At 37.4% G+C, this 18,992-nt stretch overlaps 1 protein-coding gene across 3 annotated transcripts; it reads right to left on the bottom strand.

Annotated features, from left to right (window-relative positions):
• Positions 1-172: 172 nt before the first annotated feature.
• ERP27 (endoplasmic reticulum protein 27) lies at positions 173-18,946 on the bottom strand. 3 transcript variants are annotated; one of them, XM_016140551.2, is made up of 7 exons: positions 17,959-18,946; positions 17,368-17,468; positions 15,498-15,635; positions 6,402-6,518; positions 2,601-2,726; positions 1,286-1,483; positions 173-879 (listed from the first exon to the last, which is right to left on the bottom strand). In XM_016140551.2, the coding sequence occupies exons 1-7, from the start codon at positions 18,050-18,052 to the stop codon at positions 832-834; spliced, it is 822 nt and encodes a 273-aa protein (XP_015996037.2). In that variant the 5' UTR covers positions 18,053-18,946; the 3' UTR covers positions 173-831. The 3 variants fall into 3 exon arrangements, with proteins under 3 accessions (XP_015996037.2, XP_036092899.1, XP_015996036.2); XM_016140550.2 differs by lacking the exon at positions 173-879 and having other exon boundaries at positions 898-1,483; XM_036237006.1 differs by lacking the exons at positions 173-879; positions 17,368-17,468 and having other exon boundaries at positions 897-1,483.
• Positions 18,947-18,992: the final 46 nt, after the last annotated feature.

The raw sequence follows: 18,992 nt of genomic DNA, 5'->3' as shown, positions 1-18,992 counted from the left end.
TGAACTCTTTGGCCACGTTTATACTAATCCTCACGCAGGATGGTTTCCACCCACCTTCCATCCCACCCACAGAGTGAACAATAGCACATTAGTGGATCACTGGCGAGGGTACATATTGCATAGTTGGGAAGCTGGGTATTTACAAAAGGTTTGACCTGAAAAAAGATGCCAGTTTTTTCTTATAACATTATGACCTTTCATTTATTGTGTGATTATTGATTTACATGGGGAGTTAGGAATGCTAAACAAGTGTAGAGTTTTTACATAATCTGTTTCTACTGAGTTCAGAAATTGGGGAACATCATTTGACTTCTGGCAAAAAGACAATTTAGAAAGGTGTTTTAAAACTGTCCTTTTGTTCTTTGCCCTGAATCAGAGATGGGGACATGTACTTCTAATGACAGTAGAATTTCAACCCTTAGGTAACCCTAGTAGAGAAGAAACTATGTTGTATGAAAGTCACATGCAGGGTCCACATTCAATATCAAATGACAAATCAGAACAATCTCCCTTAAGTCATGTCTCTCCTCATAGTAGCATCACAGGATTTCTCTTAAAGCCTCGATCTAGTGGTGTGATAATGGTACTACATGGTACGAATGGGCCTATGTGGGATGAATACGTAAGAGAAAACTAAATAGGTAGTAGGAGTATAGGAAAATTAAAAGAAAGGACAAGGAGAGTAAATGAGATTTTAAGGAACAAAATGAAGCTCTGTGTGTGTGTGTGTGTGTGCGCGCGCACATGTGTGTATCTGTAGGGCCTGATGTGACTCCTCTTTATTCAACATAAAGTAGATAATTGGTGGTACACAGAAGTATCAGGGAGAAATCAGAGTTCCACCTTTGGAGTCTTTTCTTCTGATTCACGATTTTCTCCCTGAAAAACATCGTGACACCGATATTTAGATTTGGAGTCCACTCTTGTTTTTGAGTTCTGAGATTAAAGAACTGAGCTATTTAGTTACTCATAGAAGCCTTAATCTACCTGCAATTTGTATCTCATGAACTCTTTATATGGAATTTGATTTGTTTCCCACTGATATTGTGCACAGAATGGTGAAATTCAAAATCCAGCTCCTTTGAAAAGGCAAAACCTTTCCAAAAAGGCTTTTGTAGTTCTATTCTCTGTTCCCAACAAGCATCAAGACTCTGTTCATCATGTCCTCATTTACCTTTGTTCTTAATCAAATCCAGTGGAGCCCAAAGAAATTTTATTCACTGGGAAATAAAAGAGACATAGAGGAAGAAAACTCAACTTGCCTTCCCTGTAGTCTCACACTTACCAGCCATCTCCCTTTTAGGAATCCATCACAAAAGCTTTGCACGTGCTCTACAGAAATTTCTGCCATGGGCAAGGTATCCCACTCCTCATCCACAGTTCGGTAAATGGCCAGTGCAGGCAGTTGAGACTCCTTTAGTTTGAAAAATGATATCACCTTCCCATTTTTCTTCACACCACTGTCCACCAGAATAAAAAGAATCTGCAGTTGGAGAAGTTTGAAAGAGAAAGATCTATGCAAGGTCCTAAGGAGAATGAGACATCCTATAATTGTGGCAGTTTACTCTGATTGAATTTATGGTTTGTGTCATACAATTTAAATCTTAGTTGAAATAGAATGAATTTATTCTTACTCTGAATTAGGTATTTTATCCCTTCGATCCAGTCGATATAGTTTTAAGACATAGAATTGGAAGAGACTTTAGCGATTAACTAAGGGAGAAAGTAGAACCTAAGGGAATAAGTTTTAAATTTTGCCTCTGGTATTTCTAAATAATGTGATTTTCAGCACATTATTTAGCCTCGCTGACACTCAGTGCTCTCTCATGGGTAAAATGAGCTTTTGCTGGGGAGATTAAATGAGAGCATGCATTCAGTACTTCTAGTGCAGTTTTTGGCATATAGTAAGTACTTGATAAATGTTAAGTATTTTATATTATTAAATCAAACCTTCTACCCAAAGTAGAAATCTTCTTTATAATATTCTGATTAGAGCATCAGCTACATTCAGTAACACTGAAAACTTTCTGTATTAGGAAAACAACCACCAGGAAGTCAGCTTATTTTGTCATCAGACAGTTCTCATCATTGAACAGGCCTCCTACTTCGATGCAGTAACCTTAAAAATGTTGAAGCTTTACTATTTCGGTGATGTCAAGCAGAATTGCACAAAGTAGGAAAGGGAAAGAAATAAGTATTTATTGGACATCCAGTAGGCACCAGGTACGTGATAGGTGTTTGATATGAGAAATAAGCCCGGAAATCAAATACTTTAAGAGATGACGGCAAGTAGTAAGAAAAAATGTGATAAATAGGTAATTTTTATTTTCATATCTATACTTTTGCTCAACTTACCAATGTAGAAAAAAAGAAATGGGATTACCACCAAGAGAAGATATGATTATACAGGTCTTTAATATTATAAAATACAGTATCTTTAATTTTAAATCACAGTAAAATGTGATCTATTATGTCCCAGGTCTTACTTTCTTTTAACCATACTTGTTTTCCTTTTATCTCTCAGTTCCCTCACCCCATGTCACTTTTTCTAGTGTCCATGTGCTGAGTTTTAAAAAGGGTATCTCCCATGTCAGACTTACCTTCCCCTGGAAAAGCTTAGCTGCCTTCTGGTATCGGTTAATGCTTTCTTCATACTCTGGGGAGGCCTTGTTCATCATCAGGAGAAGATGAATCTGAATCATACTATTAAATAAGCCAATCGCAGTCTGGCAAGTTGAAATGTATCATAGCAGAATAAAAGAGAGATGGAGCAAAAAAAAAAAAAAAAAGCAACCTATTAGAGGCAACCCAGTGAATACATAGACAGAAACATAAATGGGAGCTGTCTACCAATAACACAAATGATAATTAGCCTCCAAGATGGCTCTCAGTAAGTCTTACCCTCTGGTTTTCATGCAATGGTGTAGATCTCTTTTTTCCATGCTGAATAGGGCTGAGTTGAGTAACCAGTGAGATATTGCAGATATGCTGGAGTATGACTTCCAAGGGTTAAGTCACAAAAGACATTGTGGGTTCTGCCTTACTTTTATATCAATCACTCTGGGAAAAGATTGTCCTAATATTGGATGTTTAAGCACCTTTATAGAAAGATTCACACAGCAAGGAACTAAGGTGTCCTACAAACAGCTAACATGGACTTGTCTGCCATGTGACTGAGCCATCTTGAAAGCAGATCCTCCAGCCCCTGTCACACCTTCAGATGACAGTGCCTCCCTAACCTATCACTGCAACTTCACAAGAGGCCCCAGATTAGAAGCACCTAGCCTAGTCACTCCCAAATTGCTGCCCATAGAACCGTGTGAGGGAATCAATTTTTACTCTTTTAAACTGTTAAGTTTTGGGGTAATCTGTTATGTATCAATAGACAACAAATATACTATGTAATATATTAGTCATTTTTTTTCAATCTCTCCTCATGTGTTAAGAGCAGTCAGATACATTTAAAATGTGGCCTTTGACTCCATATTAGTAGTGCATACTTTTCAATGCTTACTATCTGTCTGGCACTGTTTTCAGGTCTCTACATATAATAACTAATTTAATCCTCAAATTCCCAGTTTTATAAATGAGAAAATTGAGGCACAAACTCTCTCAAAGTCACATAAGAGGTAGACTGGGAGTTACACAAGAGAGTCTGGCTCCAGAGTCCATGCTCTTAAACCATCAGAATGTACATACAAAACTCCATCTCAACCAGTTCAACCCTAAATGTGGTTGAACCAGTTTACCTCGGGTCAATAATGAGATGAGATCTTTAGGAGAACAGAAACATTTTTTTCTGATTAGAGATGGAAATTCCCCATGAAATCATCAGTGATGGAAGGGAGCGAGATAGCTATGAGCCAGAGTAAAGAGAAGAGAGAGTGAAAATATGGCACTGGCTCCCTTCATTTCATTTTCCAGAAATAGTGCTGCAAAAGTCTTTATTTAAAACAAAAATTCCATTCCTTTTCAACTCTCCTAAATACAGAAAACATTGCTGTAAAACTAGCACATACACAGGAAGAGAGAGAGAGAGAGAGAGAGAGAGAGAGAGAGAGAGAGAGAGAGAGAGAGAGAGAGAAAGAGAGCGAGAGCAGGTTAACAAACCACTGGGCATAGTCCCAGGATGGTGGGAAGGGAAGCAACTAGGTAGGATCCTTTTGGAAGCTACACACTGCTGTGTAGAGATTCTTTAGTTTTATTGGCCAACATGTAGTCAAGGAAGACTCAATTGGTTCTTTCCAAAACATTCTCCTTAGAGTTTAAAACCAGTTCTTAGATTTTTAAATGTGGGAGGTTAGATGTTAAATAATTGTCTGTTGTTTGACTAGATTCCACTATTTAAATTTAGAGCATGCAGCTACCTTCCTAGAACAGACATGGAGGATAATCCTTGGGAAGAGTCAAGAAATCAAAGCTAGGGAGTCAGAAGGTACAGTTGTCTTAGCAGAAGGTATTGAGCATAGCAAAAGGAATTAGTTTAAGCCTAATAAATGCAGTCTAATTTTTTACCTCGAAGCTAAGTATTGAGTCTGTGCATTAAAAATGCATGTTAGGCCAAATACATTTCTGTTTCTGCCCAGTTGCTACTAATGCAAACCTCTGTATCATAAGCAGATGAGCAATATCTATAATAGTGGGAGCAGGTCTCCAAAATGAAAAAAGTACTACTTTTGGGAAATGAAAGTCACAATAAAAGTTGAACTTGCTCCTATAAAGAAATTCTTACCTAATTTCTTCTTGATGTGGTTTGCCTTTACTACTAAAGTGAAGCTTAAAATAATGTGTCATTCTTCTCCAAGATAAGAGATAAACCAGACATAAGAACTCAGGAAAGTCAATTCTTGCCACTGCCTTAGTTGGCCTATAGAACTTAGGACCATAGATAGGGCCATAAACCCAGGGACCATTAATCCTTTCTGGTCCCACATGCATTCCTGGCATCTCTATAGACACAATGACCAGATTGATGATGGTCTAGAAGGAAAAAGTTTTTTCAATTATTGCTGTCAACAACACTAGATGCATGTGTTTAGAACTTTAGCGAAAGCGGAAATGGAGTTAGCACTCCATGGAGAAAAAACATGGTGTGAGAGGTGGACAGGAATTTAGTCAACAGGAAAGGGGTGTTTTCTATTGAAGGCTGTATAGGGCAATGGAAAAACCACAGGATTCAGTCAGACAGACCAGTCATGAAAAAGGCAGGGACAAGTGCAGAGGGCTGTCTGTGAAGCTCAAATTCCTAGTCACATGGCCTTGAGGAGGTTACTTCACTTTTCTGAACTCCCATTTTCTCTCCTGTGAAGTGGAAATAAATACACAAGATGAACTAATACATGATGAGTTAAAATTTTTGCTTTCGACTATGCCTTTTCTACTTACTGTGTGATCTTGACTAAGTCACTTGAATCTTAAATGTTCTCTTCTATAAAATGGGCGTAATAATTTCCTCTCTTCTAACTCAGAAAATCAATGTAAGACTTAAATGAGAACATGGTGGACAAGGGCATTGTAATTTCTAAAGACCTTGACATGTGTGTAAAATGTCATCATTAGAGAATGCACAACAATTCTGAGCTGATGTGGATCAATGGAAATTAATACTCCATCACTCTACGATCTCTGGCAGAGAAAAGAGAAAGCAGGCCATATGAGGTAATTTCTACAAGCTGTAGAGTGTTAGATTATGAGGACAGATGGACCAATACTTTGAACCAAGCTGCATACAGCATGCAACGCTGAAAGAAGACAAACACAGAAAGAAAGCTGAGTCACTATGTGGGTCTAGGCGTGTGCAGGTGGTGCCGCACCCAAATTGTTAGTTCCTGGTTCACAGGCATGTAGGCACATAAAATGGGAAGAAGTGTATGAAAACTTTTATAGGAATTTTACATAGCTGCAACATCCAAGTATGTCATCATTAGGGCATTTTTTAAAAGATTTTTTTTGTTGTTTATTTTATTGCATTTTACAAAAATATTGGTTCCTGATGCTTTAGGGAAAAAAAAATGGAACTACATCATAGATTGCAATCTCATTTGAGAGTGTGGGCTAGAGTTGCTAGGATCAGAGTTACCTTTACTGAACACTGTCAGGCAGCAAATCTCAGAAGTTTTTGAATCAGCCATCTTAACTTTGCATTATGGCTCTCTTTCTTATTAACCAGGTGATAGATCATTTAACTTTCCTTTCTTTCTTTGTTGAATAGGGACAAGTCTATGAATTTTAAAGGTTGTAGTAAGAATGGAACATAAACAACTAAGTACTCCATTAATGGCAGTTGCTGTTATAATTGGTTAAAGGATCAGAACTCCTAGAGGAAAAGATCTTTGCTATTAAGACAAGTACCCTCCTTGACACAGGGACTTTAGGGGCTGGAGACAGGGGCTATTCTTTACCACAGGGTTGTACTCTGTCACCAAGTAGAGGCTGTTGATCTCAATGAAACGGCTTAATTTGGCAGCATCAATGTTTTCAATGTCTTCACCGTCTAAATCCAGTTGTTCGTTATCCACCTGGGCAACATAAAAAAAGGATAAAATTGTCAATGTTTTGTCTTTATCCATTCATTGATAAATGTTTCTAGACTATCATATCAGGCACTGATTAAAGCTCCAAAAACAGAAACGTAAATAGATGATGCTCTCTGCCCTCAAGAACACACTGTCCTGTGAGATACAGAGAAGTGAGCAGAAATGTCCCACACGTTACGGCAAGTGTCATCACAGGCCTGTATATCATCTAAGGAAGAGCAGAAAAGTTTTCATGACTAGGTAGTTTCATTAGAAGGCTATAAATGTATTCATAAATTTTGTGTGTAGATCTTCTTTTCATTCAGTTCTAAATGTTTTTTAAAATTTTTGTTCTTATTTCTTCTCTAAACTATCGATTATTTAGAAGTATATTTCTTAATTTTAAAGTAAGACTTTCTGGTTATTTTCTTGTTATTGATTTCTAACTGAATTTCTACATTTTACACCGTTTATCAACTTTTATATGTTATGTGTCCTTAAAATTATGTATATCTACAGTTTTGAATGCAATATTCTATATATGCACATGAGGTAACGTGGTTAATTTTATAGTTTAAATTTTCTATATCATTATTGATTTTAAAAACTAGCTTATTCTTTCAAGAGAAGAGTGTTTAAATCTCCCAATATGATTGTGGATTTAACCATTTTTTCTTACAATTCCGCCAGTTATTCTGCCTATATATTTTCAGGACATGTATTAGATAAATGCAAATTTAGAATTGTTAAATGTTTTGTGCAAATTGAAAATTTATCTTTATGAAAGATAATTCTTTATCTCTAAGAATGCTTGTTGCCTCAAAGACTACTTTGTCTAATATTAATATACTTATTTCAGCTTTCTTTTGGAAGTGTTTGTGTGGTATGTCTTTATCCTCTTATCTTTATATTTTGCTCGTGTCCCTGTGTCATTATGTTTGAAAATGATGTGTCTCTTATAAAAAGTGCATTGCTGTATTTTTAAATCCAGTCTGATAATCTGTGTTATAATTGGATTATTTTCGTATAATGTAATTACTAATATATTTAATTAAATATGCATTTTTCCATCAGCTCTGCCTGTTGTACATTCCATTTTCCTGCATTTCTGGCTTATTTTGAATTGATCAAATACTTTGTATTATTCCTTTTTCCCTTTATGGGCTTAGAAGTTAAATGGGCTTTAACTATTCTCTTAGGGATTACCAGCATACATTATACAACATGCACTCTTTACTTACCAAAATCTAATATTAATTGGCATTTTTATCCTTTTTTTTTAGACAATGTAGATATTAAAATACTGTAATCCAGTTTACTTCCTTTCAACTTCATTCTCTGGCCTACACTCAAAACGTACAGGTGATTACTATTGTATGTCTTAATTCTAAATCTCACAAGACATTATTATCATTGTTATATAGTCAATATACCTTTACATTCATGCTCATATTTACATTTTAGTTTCTTTTCATTTCTTCTTGCATTTTTGAGCTTCTGTCTGGGATTTCTCTCCTTTCTGCCGATAGGTCTTTCCTTTAGCATGAAGTAGTTCTCTTGGATGACCTACTCTCTTAGCTTGGTTTTTTCAAATATCTTTATTTAACCTTTGTTTTTGAAGGCTATTTTGCTGGGGGTACAATTCTAAGTTGACAGTTATTCTTTTTCAATTTTTGCAAGGTATAATTCTTTATATTCTGCATTCCACTCTTTCTGTAAAGAAGTCATCTGTGAACCTTAGTATTATCCCTTTGAGATTATTTTGAGGATAATCTCTTTTCTCTGACTTAAGATTTTTTTTTTTCTTTGAGTTTCAGCTATTATACTGTAGTATAGCTAAGAGTAGATTATATGTGTAATTATATATATATTATATGAGTGGGAGTATATGTATATATTTTTATATATTCATATATGATAATTCTAATCCAATTTCAGGAATTGAGATTATTTGAATTTGTGCTGCAGTCCTTGGGAGGATGGATCTACTTATGGCTCATTCTTGTTATTAGGATATTGCTCTTTATGTTCTAGAGCAGAGGAAAGAGTATTTTACTAAATCTACCTCTTACTTTCTCTTCTGGGCCCTGGATTTCAACTTTTACTTTTCTGGCTCTTTGAGAGTCTCAGAAATGCTCATAAACCTCTCAGCCTCTTGGCTGCTGCTTCTAGAAATTGCAAAAGCCTCCCAGAAGAAAGTACTCCCAATACGGGGTTTACCTTTTGGGTTTTCGTCTTTCAGATTTTTGTCTAGACGTTTTCCTCTCTCTTGCTAATTCCTGTTTTTTGGCCCAGTTTTTTTTTTTTTTTTTTTAATTGTCTGTGGTGGAAGGGGCTTTCTGGTCTCTTATCCCAGATTTACATTTTAACCACCTTTCCACCATACTTAGGTATATTAAAAGACAGGGTTTCATAGGGCAATCATTGTTCCCAGAGTTTCCCATTCCTCTCCTCCAGTCTACTCATGACCATTAAGACACAATGTAGTCCATCCATAACTCATAGCAACTATGCCTACAGATAAAATGATCAAAGCCAAGTCCTGAACAATTCCATTTCCTCAAATACTTTGGATCATTTTTGAGATCTTTGGACCACCAACCCTTGGATATCTCTTTAACCAGTTCCCTTTATACCTGCTATCTTATGTAGGTCCTATTCAGTCAGATCTTGCCATGGTTCATTCTTTTGCTCTCAAGGTACTTTCTCCCAGTCTGCCCAGTGAAGCCAGAGGTAATTATCATTTTAGTTTATGCATGAAGGAATTCAGACAAAGGTAAATTAAAGTCACTAAACAGTAAGAGTCTAATATTGTTCTTCATTGTCATCCCTACGGTGACTCTCATTTTCTATTTTTTACTTCTTTTGTTCAAGATTGTCTCTCATTGGTTGGGTTAGTTAAATGCAATACAAACCTCTAAGAAGCTTGATGCACTCTTTATGGTTAATTTGGTTAATTCTCTGTATATCTAGTCATTCTCTTATAATAAATTTTTTTATGAAATATTTATTGAGTGCCTTCTCTATGTTATACACTGAGGCACAGATGTGCTGACCTTCGCTCAGGTAGCAATTTAATCACCATTTTATAACTTTTTCACAACTCGTATTTCTGAAATAAATAACTGTTGAGGTACAGAAAACATTTGTATTTCTGAAAAACTTTTCTGAAGAAATTTATCAAGACCACAGAATATTTTAAGCTGTGAACTCCCTTTGTATATTGAATTGTTTTAAAATTCACGAAGTTCAAAGTGGAAAGCTTGAGACAGAAATATAAAAGCAAGAGAAAAGTCTTCTTAGGCGTAGTCTTTACTCACTGTGCCACCATCCTCCTCCCTAAGTCAATAAGAGTGAGGAGAGAAATAAAATGAGCACACAGATCTTCACTGTGGCTTAAGGCTTGGTTTGCCCACTGGCACATCTTCTTCACAGTTAAGGGTTTTCTAATTGCAATGACCAAACTTATCATTATTATAATTACAATCAGGGCCTTTTTCATATTTAATATGTTTATTTATTATTTCCTGATTATTTTTCTAGGAATTCACAGGCTGGGCATCTGTGCCTCAGCTGACTTAGCTGTGCTCGGGGGCCAGGAGCCCCCTCCCTCTGGCTCTCTCTTCCAGGCAGTCAGTCACATTTCCCAGAACAGAGGGAACAGGAAAGCCAGTAACTCTAGGTGTTTCTGGACTTAAGGCATGCAGTATATTGGAGGTAGAAGATGCTAAGTGGTGATAACATTCTCTAAAAGGCAGAGAGCTTTAATAAAAAACACCCTCCTGAAGTCTCTCCAGTTTGTACTGCTTCTTTTAACAAAACCTGCTTGATTATTTCACTGTTTTTTAAACCAATAAACTCTGGAACATTCATGTGTAGGCTTCCTGGAAACAACATCTGAACAGGAAATCTGCCTTCTGTAAAGGGAATTAATTATCTGTATAATTCACTGGAAAGAAAATCTAACCCTAGAACCAAGAACCGGAAAAAAAATTCTTTAAAATATATTTTTCTACTTTTTGGAGAGAATTGTACTGGAGATATCATATTATTTTCCTCTCCAAGTAAAGAGGCTTCCGAAGAAAAACAGAAACAGTAAATCAGGATTGCCACCTTGAAATATGATTTTGAGATTCCCCAAAAGTATCTGAAGTGGATTGGTTTATGTTCTAGACATTACTTCTATCAAACCAACAGATTTAATCACTCCTTTTATGTTAATTAGTATTTCAGCAACATTCCTTTGAATTCCTAAGTATTTCTCTAATTAACACCCCAGCTTTTGACAAAGTGTGTTAAAGTCATCTTAGTTGACATTGTAGTTACAGTATATTGGATAGCACTGAAAAGTCATCTGTTAAACAAATGCCCTCATGTCCTTGGGTTTGTTTGTATAAGCTGCTTAGCTTACCATATGTTTGGTAAATGTATGCTTTAAAATAGCTAATAATTTGATAGATCTTACTTCTTGCATTTCCTACCCATTTATTTTTATGCACTAGTTCCTTCTGATGCTCTTTGTTTGGCACCCCACAAATAACCACAAAAGGAATGAAAGAATGCCTCTACTGTGTTTCCATTACTATCCTATCAGGTTAAAGTTAGGCTAATTATATTTCTTAAAGTAGAAGTCAAAGCAAATTAAAAGGTCAAGTGATATCCGAAATTTCATTTTAAGATGGGCTCATGGTTTATTCAACCCAATATTATATCTCTGTAAGGGCAATAACAGGAGTCCTGTTGGAGAGTATAAAGTATTACGTCACAGTCACACTCACAAAAGACAGACAGGCTACCTTACACAACTTATTACTGTTCACCTTACTTAAAGTTTTCCCAATGGTGTTTATATAATTGGCCTGCATTATTTCTGGAGAGTGTTGCATTTCATGAATGTAGCAGTTGCTGGCTTCTTATTGCTCCAATATTTCAAGCATTAAGTAACTCAACTCATAGTCTTATTTTTTTCACTTATCATTTCAGTGTATTTTTAAATATGTTCTTACAACTGAAAATTCTGTATATTTAAATTCTGAATTCAAAATATGTAATGCTTACTTTAAATCTTGAGAAATTATTCTGGGATTTGATAAACTGTGCCAGGGGGATAGAGACATGGTTTAGGAAAAAGCAGGTCAAAAAAAGAAGGCTTCAGAATGGGGGGCATCAGAGTAGCTAGAATCTTGTAGTAAAAGAAAAACCTCACAAAGGTTTTCTTCAGCAATAAGTGCTTTAGAAAGTCACTGTAGTGTCATAGAAAAGGTATGAGTAGGAGTTAGTAGTGTTGGGTGTGAATCAGATGTCTGTCGTGTCTTAGTTGTGAGACTTGGACAACTGAATCAATCTCATGAAGCCATAGTTTCCTTATTGATAATGCAGGGATCATAATTATTTCATCAGATTCTTGGGAGAATTAAATGGGAGAACATTGACAAACATTTGGAATGATGTCTATTGGAAATAGGCACCAAAACCAACAAATGAGCAAACAAATGAGCAGAACAAACTATGGATCTAACAGGAAAGATACCAGAAAATTTGCAAAAGGTTTACATTTCCCAAGGTAAAGAAAAAGAGTTTTGGTTGATGGTTTCTTAAAAAAAAAAAAAGTTATCTCAAACTTCTGAATAATAACTCTACTAAAATACAAACTCAACTTTTGAAAGTGTAAACTGAGAATAAAGTGTTTATCTAAAAGCTGGCACGGCATAAGCTGAACCTCTCCCAGACCTGCAAATGGAGTAGGGCAGGAACCAATGTGTTTGTTTTTAGTATGGCACATAAATAATCTTGTCCACAGAGGTCTCAAGAGTTCATTTAGAACAGGTCTGCCACTAGCAGTAAACAAAAAACAGATGCTAAAGAAGAGAGAACAGCTTTGGGAAGTCATCAACATGACTTTATAAAGAATAAGTTGTGTGCAGAGCTAATGTGCCCATTAGAGGTTGTAGAATGTAGAGACATTGAAAGAAACAGCACTTGTTTTTCTTCCCCCTGTGTGTATCTTGGTAGTACTGGCTTCAAAATCAGGACTTTGCAAGATCTATAAACAATAAACTGATTAGAATTTTCATGTTAAAGGGTTACTACAGATGGCTCAACAGTAACATGAAAGGCATTAACCTAATCTTCCATATCTTTCTCACCAAAGCTTTTCATGGGAGAGTTTGATTTAATCCTATTTCACGATAATGAAAATGCAAAGCTGCAACCATTGTCCAGGTTGGAAAAGAGTTGGTAAAGGGACTCAGGCACCCTCAGACATACTTTTGGAGGTGAATCTGTTCCTCAGACCCTTTCTTAGTGTCTTCTGAGTACCAGAGACATATCATACACCTTTGGAATATGAAGATAAATAAGCCCTGGTTTCTGGCCTTGAATAGCTCCTGGTCCAGTGGGGTAAAAGATGAGACAGACAGAAATACACAACTTGCACTGTAAAGTGGTAAATGAAAATGAAGATATGGAAGTCTAGAGGAACACTGAGGCCAACTTGGAGATTCCGAGGAGGATTTCTGAAGGATAAGATGCCTAATCGATTCACCGGAACGTGAGGAGGAACCAGCCGGGTGAGGCTAAGAGAAAGCGGAACACTCGAGGGCAGTAGCATTCTAGGCAGAGGAATAACGGTGTGTAAATAATCGAATTGTATCATCATACTGCATATACATGGGTATTGAGAGGGTAAAGGCCAAAGTGAGAATGTCCTTGAAAGGGGAGTAGAGAAACAGGTAGTGGCCAAGTCATAAAAGACTTATGTTTAAATATCTTAATTTTGATATTTTAAGAAATGGAGAATATTTAAGAAGGGAGCATCATTATTAAATTTCCATTTTAAATCTGTCACTGTACCAATCTAGAAATTACATATGAAGGAATAAAGAGAGATCAATTAAGAAGCTATGGTAATTGTCTATGCCAAATACGCTAAGTCTAAAAGAGGAAAGAAGTAGAAAGAGTGAAGGAGAATATAGTTTCAATAAGATAAAAGGTACAATTGGCAAAAATTAGAGACTGAATGATAGCCATTCAATAAAATAGTGATTTAGAGGGAAGAACATGATTCAGCAGGCGCAGATGATAAATTCAGTTTTGAATGTGTTAAGACTGTGGTGCTTATGAGGGTATCCAAACACTTACATATAGCAAAGATTTGAATCATGAGAGAGATCCAGGCTAGAAACAAACCTACCAAATCCTCAAGTGTTACTCAAGCATAAAATAGAATTATATCATCTAAGGATTACACATTCATTCATTAATTGATTCATTCACATATTCATTTATTCAATGAACACATAATGAGCACCCGATACATGTCAGGCACTTTTTTAGGTTCTGTGGTTGAAGTAGTGAACACAACAGTCTCTCCCTCCATAAAATCTGGATTCTATAACCTAGATTAGGGAGAGCATTGGGTCAGGCAGTAGTGTAGTTGAAGAGAAGGTCTTAAGGAGGTTAGGGAAAAAAGAGGAGGACCAAAAGAAGTGGGCCCCTAGAAGTCAAGGAAAGAGAGAAGCTTAAAGAGGAAAGAGTGGTCAACATGTCAAATATGGCAGAAATGTTCAGTAAAATAAGACTTAAAAAGTGTTCATTGGATTGGAAGTATGAAAAGCTGTTTTAATAGAGTGCAGGGTGTAAACTAGATAACAGTGTATTTAAGAGCTTAAAAAAGTTGGAGACATTGAATATAAAATACGTATGAGAGAGTTGGTGAGAAGTGAAAGAGATAGATAAGAGGAGGAAGAACATTTAGCCCAGAAATTTTGAAACTTTATCTTTTGCTCAGTTTCTCACTTTGCCCCTTCCTGCCTTTCTGAGGGTGGACTCTGGTCATCTTTCCCTTGATACACTCCACTGATAATACAAACTCAACAACCAAACACAGCATCAGAAAAACTTATTTCTGTGTATGTCTTCAAAAACTTATTTCTGTGTATACCTTCACTATTATTAGATACCCTAACTTGAAACTTTGGCTCCTTTCTATCATTTTGATATCTAACCCTTAAAAAATCTGCTTTTTCTTCAATTTCTATTGCTACCTCTCTACTACAGACCCTTAGCACATGATCTGTCTTGCCACCTAACAAAGTTCTCTGCAGTCTTGTCTTTTTGCCTAATGATCCATCCTATACATGATCTAAAGATTTAGGGGCTTTCCAGTGCCAACCAAATGAAGCAAAAACCCATCAAGCTGGTTTTCAAATTTCTCCACAATATGGTTCTAATTAAGCCTCTCTGTCTTATATTCACGTCTCCAAAATATTTACCCAGAGATCCAGTCAAATTGGCCTGATCATTGTTTCTAAGTTACATTTTTTCCATCTTGGTTATTGATTCTCTTCCACTTTGTCCAAATATTATCTATCTTTTTAAATCCTGGTTCATTTGTCTTCCTTATAAATTTTCTTGGTCAGAATTCCTACTTTTACTCTTTGAACTCTTATAATACTTTATCCATAACGATGTGTCGTATTCTAACTATATTTACAATCTCTACTGTATTTTAAGACCTATGAGAGAATATACTTAACATGTTTTTAATATTAATATCTTGCCTAGGGTACATAGTAGTTGTTTAATGCATGTTTGACAAATGTAAGTGAACTCCTAATGACATAGAAATATGAAATTTTAGAGCTCAGAATGACCTTAGAGATGATATGGTTAAACTATTTTATTGTATAGATGAAAGAATTGGAGCTAAGAAGTGTTCAGTGACCTGCCCAAGTCGCACAGCTGATCAGTGACCAGGCAGAGCTACACAATTAATTCCTGCCTCTTAGTCCAGCTCTTTTTCTGTTTCAGGACAGCATCTGTCTGGGAAGCTTGAGTTGAGCCATTATCCTTGTCATCATTGCTCCTGACTCGGGCATCGACCTTTGTGTTAAAGACAGACTTCTTTCTAGTCTCACAATTCTGTGCATCCACAGCCTAAGGAAAAACTGGGAGGAGGCTTGAGCCGCCCAGGCAACTTACCAGACGGAAGAGAGAGATGGTGTTCCCGGTGATGTTGTAGTGGGCCAGAACCTCAGAATCAGTGCTGATTCCAAAGGACACGTCTTGAAATTTCTGCACCAGACTATGGAATACGGACACAGCTGGTGTTTCTAAATCCTAAAAACAAGGGGGAAAACCCCCACAGAAGTTATTTTGCAGGAGAAAGACATAGAAACAGAATGGGGAGTAGAAATGTGCTCACTCATATCAGAAATCATAGACTTAGTGTCCTGTGATACAACATTTGGCTCTAAGAATGCAGGCTAAATTCGCAGTGGCATTGCTGAATTTTCTAGGCTGGATGGGTTAATTGGTAACCACAAAATCATGGTCAAGTCTGGGATGCCTGCCTGGCCTTACTGTAGAACTTACAGTTTATTGCTACCTGAGAAGGGCCTCAAAATCATAGCTGCCTGCAAAGTTAGGCTTCATTGTCATTGATGCTCATGGGGAAGCATATATTTTAGGAACAATTTGTGGAGACAAGAAGAAATGCAAAAATAAGAAATAAGTGCTATCAAAAGGGCAAAGAAGAAAAAATAATGAATTTAAATGGAGGCTTAGAAGTTTTGTTAACATATGTTCGTGCAGGGTGTGGGAGAACAGTCTTTCTCCTTTTACTGTGGGTAAGCCTGAGGCATTGCCTATGAAAGATACTGCTCTGTGTTGCTTCAACTCTGGAACCCAGGCCTGCAGGAGGGAACAGGGAAGGCACTTCTGAGGAATGAATCCAGCCCTTCTATAGCAAGCTGACATCATTTTCCCTGCTGTTACAGGACCATTGTCCACAGCAGCTTCAGGTAATAAACAGGAGTGAACATATTCTTTACTGACATCTCTCTGGGCTGAGGGGAGAGATGTGAAAAGAGAAAAAAAAGGATGGTTAGCCTTGCATCTGGGGTCAAGCAGAGGCAGCTGGTACCGTGCTCATCTGAAAAGGTGTGTGGAGTTCATTCGAGGCTATGAACCATTGTTAATCTAGGCTTCCCCCTTTTTTATTCTGCTCTTTAGAATGGAATTGCTCACAGGCCAAATGATGGCTCCTGGTGGCTGCTTAAGTTACTGCACATTTCTCTAGTTCTACACCTTTGCCCCTCCCTGCCTTTCTGAGGGTGGCTGTTTTTGTCTGCCGCTAAGATCTCTCATCACTGAAAAATGCGCTCCCCCTTCTACCTCCCCCACTTACATCTCATCACAGCTACTTCCAGCTGTGTACACAGAATTGACAGGGTGATGGTGAGTTGGGATTAATGAATGAAAACAGAAAAAGATCTGCAGTAAGAGAGAAGGGGCTTGATCAGCTGTGAGAACCACCAGATGTAACCTCAAGAGAAAGATAAAAATCCTGGAAGGATGCCCTCTCATTTATGGCTGCTTTCATTAGCCAGGAAGATGGAGGCTAATACCTTCAGAAAGCTAACATATACAAAATGGCATCCTCATCCAACATTTCAGAGCAAACAAAAAGGAAGAAGAATGAGGGACGACCTATTTGATAAGGCTTTAGACGATGGCGACTATTGACTGATGCATTGCCTAGATGATAGAAGTCGGCTTTACTCTCGCCCCTGCCTCAGCAATCAGATACTGACTTAAGCTTCAAATCATTCATAGATGAGGAGACCCAGCCAGCAGCCTCAGAACTCTTGAAGCAAGTAGAAGAAAGACCTAATTCAGAGACTGAGAATGTCTGGAAATTGAGAGATCTCGAATGACAAAGCTGAAAGCAGGCTCTGCCCCTTGGCTTCTAATGTCGAATTGTCTGGCCAGCAGGTGACTGCCTTGGCTCCTTTGAGATAGAACATTTCTGTTTTTTTGGAGGGATAGCAAGAGGGGTATCCGGACAAACCTGGAAGAAGCCTATGACAGCCACCTCAGCAGCAGCAATGAATTCCATGGCAGCTGGGACATCTGTGAGCCATATGGGTTCCTGGGAAAAACCGGGATCTTCTACACACACATAGACAGATGAGAGAGAGAGAGAGAGACAGACAGACAGACAGATAGACAGACAGACAGACAGAGACAGAGAGAGACAGAGAGACAGAGAGAGAGACAGAGAGAGAGACAGAGAGACAGAGAGAAGAGAAGAGAATGTGTTAGGGACTGGATAGAAAAGCAGCTCTAAATAGTGAGTGCATCTAAACTTTTTCTATTTACCCTAAGGCCAAGAAGATCTAAGGATGCAATTATCACTTCAAGGCTTTATTTTTATTTATTTTTTGGCTAGCATATGGAGAGCGACCCCACTTTATGGCATCTCTCTCAAGGTCAATGCAAGACTTCCCTCTTCTCCACTAGGCAACACAGATCTTCATCCAGTATTTCCTGGAAATTTTTCTAGATTTGGAGGAAAAGTACCCAGAGTAGTACTGTGTTCTCTTTCATTCTCCTAACAATACCTTCGCCCCGTGGTCACCCAAGTGCTGTTTTCTTTTACCTGAGGATTCCTGAATTTCTGCAGCAACATCTGGGGACGGCTCATACATGAAGAGACATAATAGAAACAGCAATCTGGATGGGGCAGCTTCCATTGTTCTGCTCCCGCTCCAACCCCTGGACTTCGTGTTTTGGAACAAGAATTCAGGGCAGCCCCCTCTGCAGTTAATTGGCTGTGGTTTTATTAGTGCTCTGGGAACTCTGCAGCTGACTCTAGAGAGACCTTCAACTTCTGAGATAAAAGACCAAGTTCAGTGACTGGGCCTCAGAACAAAACCAACCAGAATGAAGTCAGGTCAGTTTATTTAAATAATAAAAAGAAATAGTCTAAGCCAGGTATAAGTACTAGGGGGATATAAAGATGATTGTAATCTGATCCAGCCTCTCCCAGTTTAGAGAGTTAATGTGAGAGATGAACAAATGAACATATAGTCTACATATAAAATGGAAAGTGCTAAAATTTTTAGAAACTTAAAGGATGTTGTAAGAGTACAGACTAAGGACGTTTAGGACAACGTGGGGTCAGTGAAGGCTTTCTTCCTTCAGGGACACCCAAGCAGAATCCTGAGTAAACAATTTTACGAAGCAAAAAAGATGGAAAGAGAGTTTCATATAAAAAGCCAAAGCACAGAGATGCGAAGGTAATGTGTGAGAGAATTATAAGTAATTGAGTATTACAAAAGGAAGGGATTGATAAACATGGACAGAAAGGCATGCTGGGGCCAGACCTCAAGCAGCCTTGTATACTAAATGTAGGAGCTTTGGTTCTACTTTGTAGGCGATGGGAATCCATTCACTGAAAGATCTTAAGCAGGACAGAAACAATGTCTGATGTGGCCCACAGGTATCTGCAGAACTCTCAGATTCCTTCGGGCAGTGAAATATATAGGTCTTCAGCTTAGGAAAAACTTTCTTATGATAATATCAAGAAATAAAACAAGTCGAGATTTTTCTACCATTCATGTTTAAATGTTCATTGCCTATTGCACTGAAACAGGGGGACCAAACTGTTTTCAGTTATATAAATGCCTCCTC

This window comes from Rousettus aegyptiacus, unplaced genomic scaffold (genome assembly GCF_014176215.1).
Source record: "Rousettus aegyptiacus isolate mRouAeg1 unplaced genomic scaffold, mRouAeg1.p scaffold_m13_p_2, whole genome shotgun sequence".
NCBI lineage: Eukaryota > Metazoa > Chordata > Mammalia > Chiroptera > Pteropodidae > Rousettus > Rousettus aegyptiacus.
This window is presented reverse-complemented; position numbering and strand designations above follow the sequence as displayed.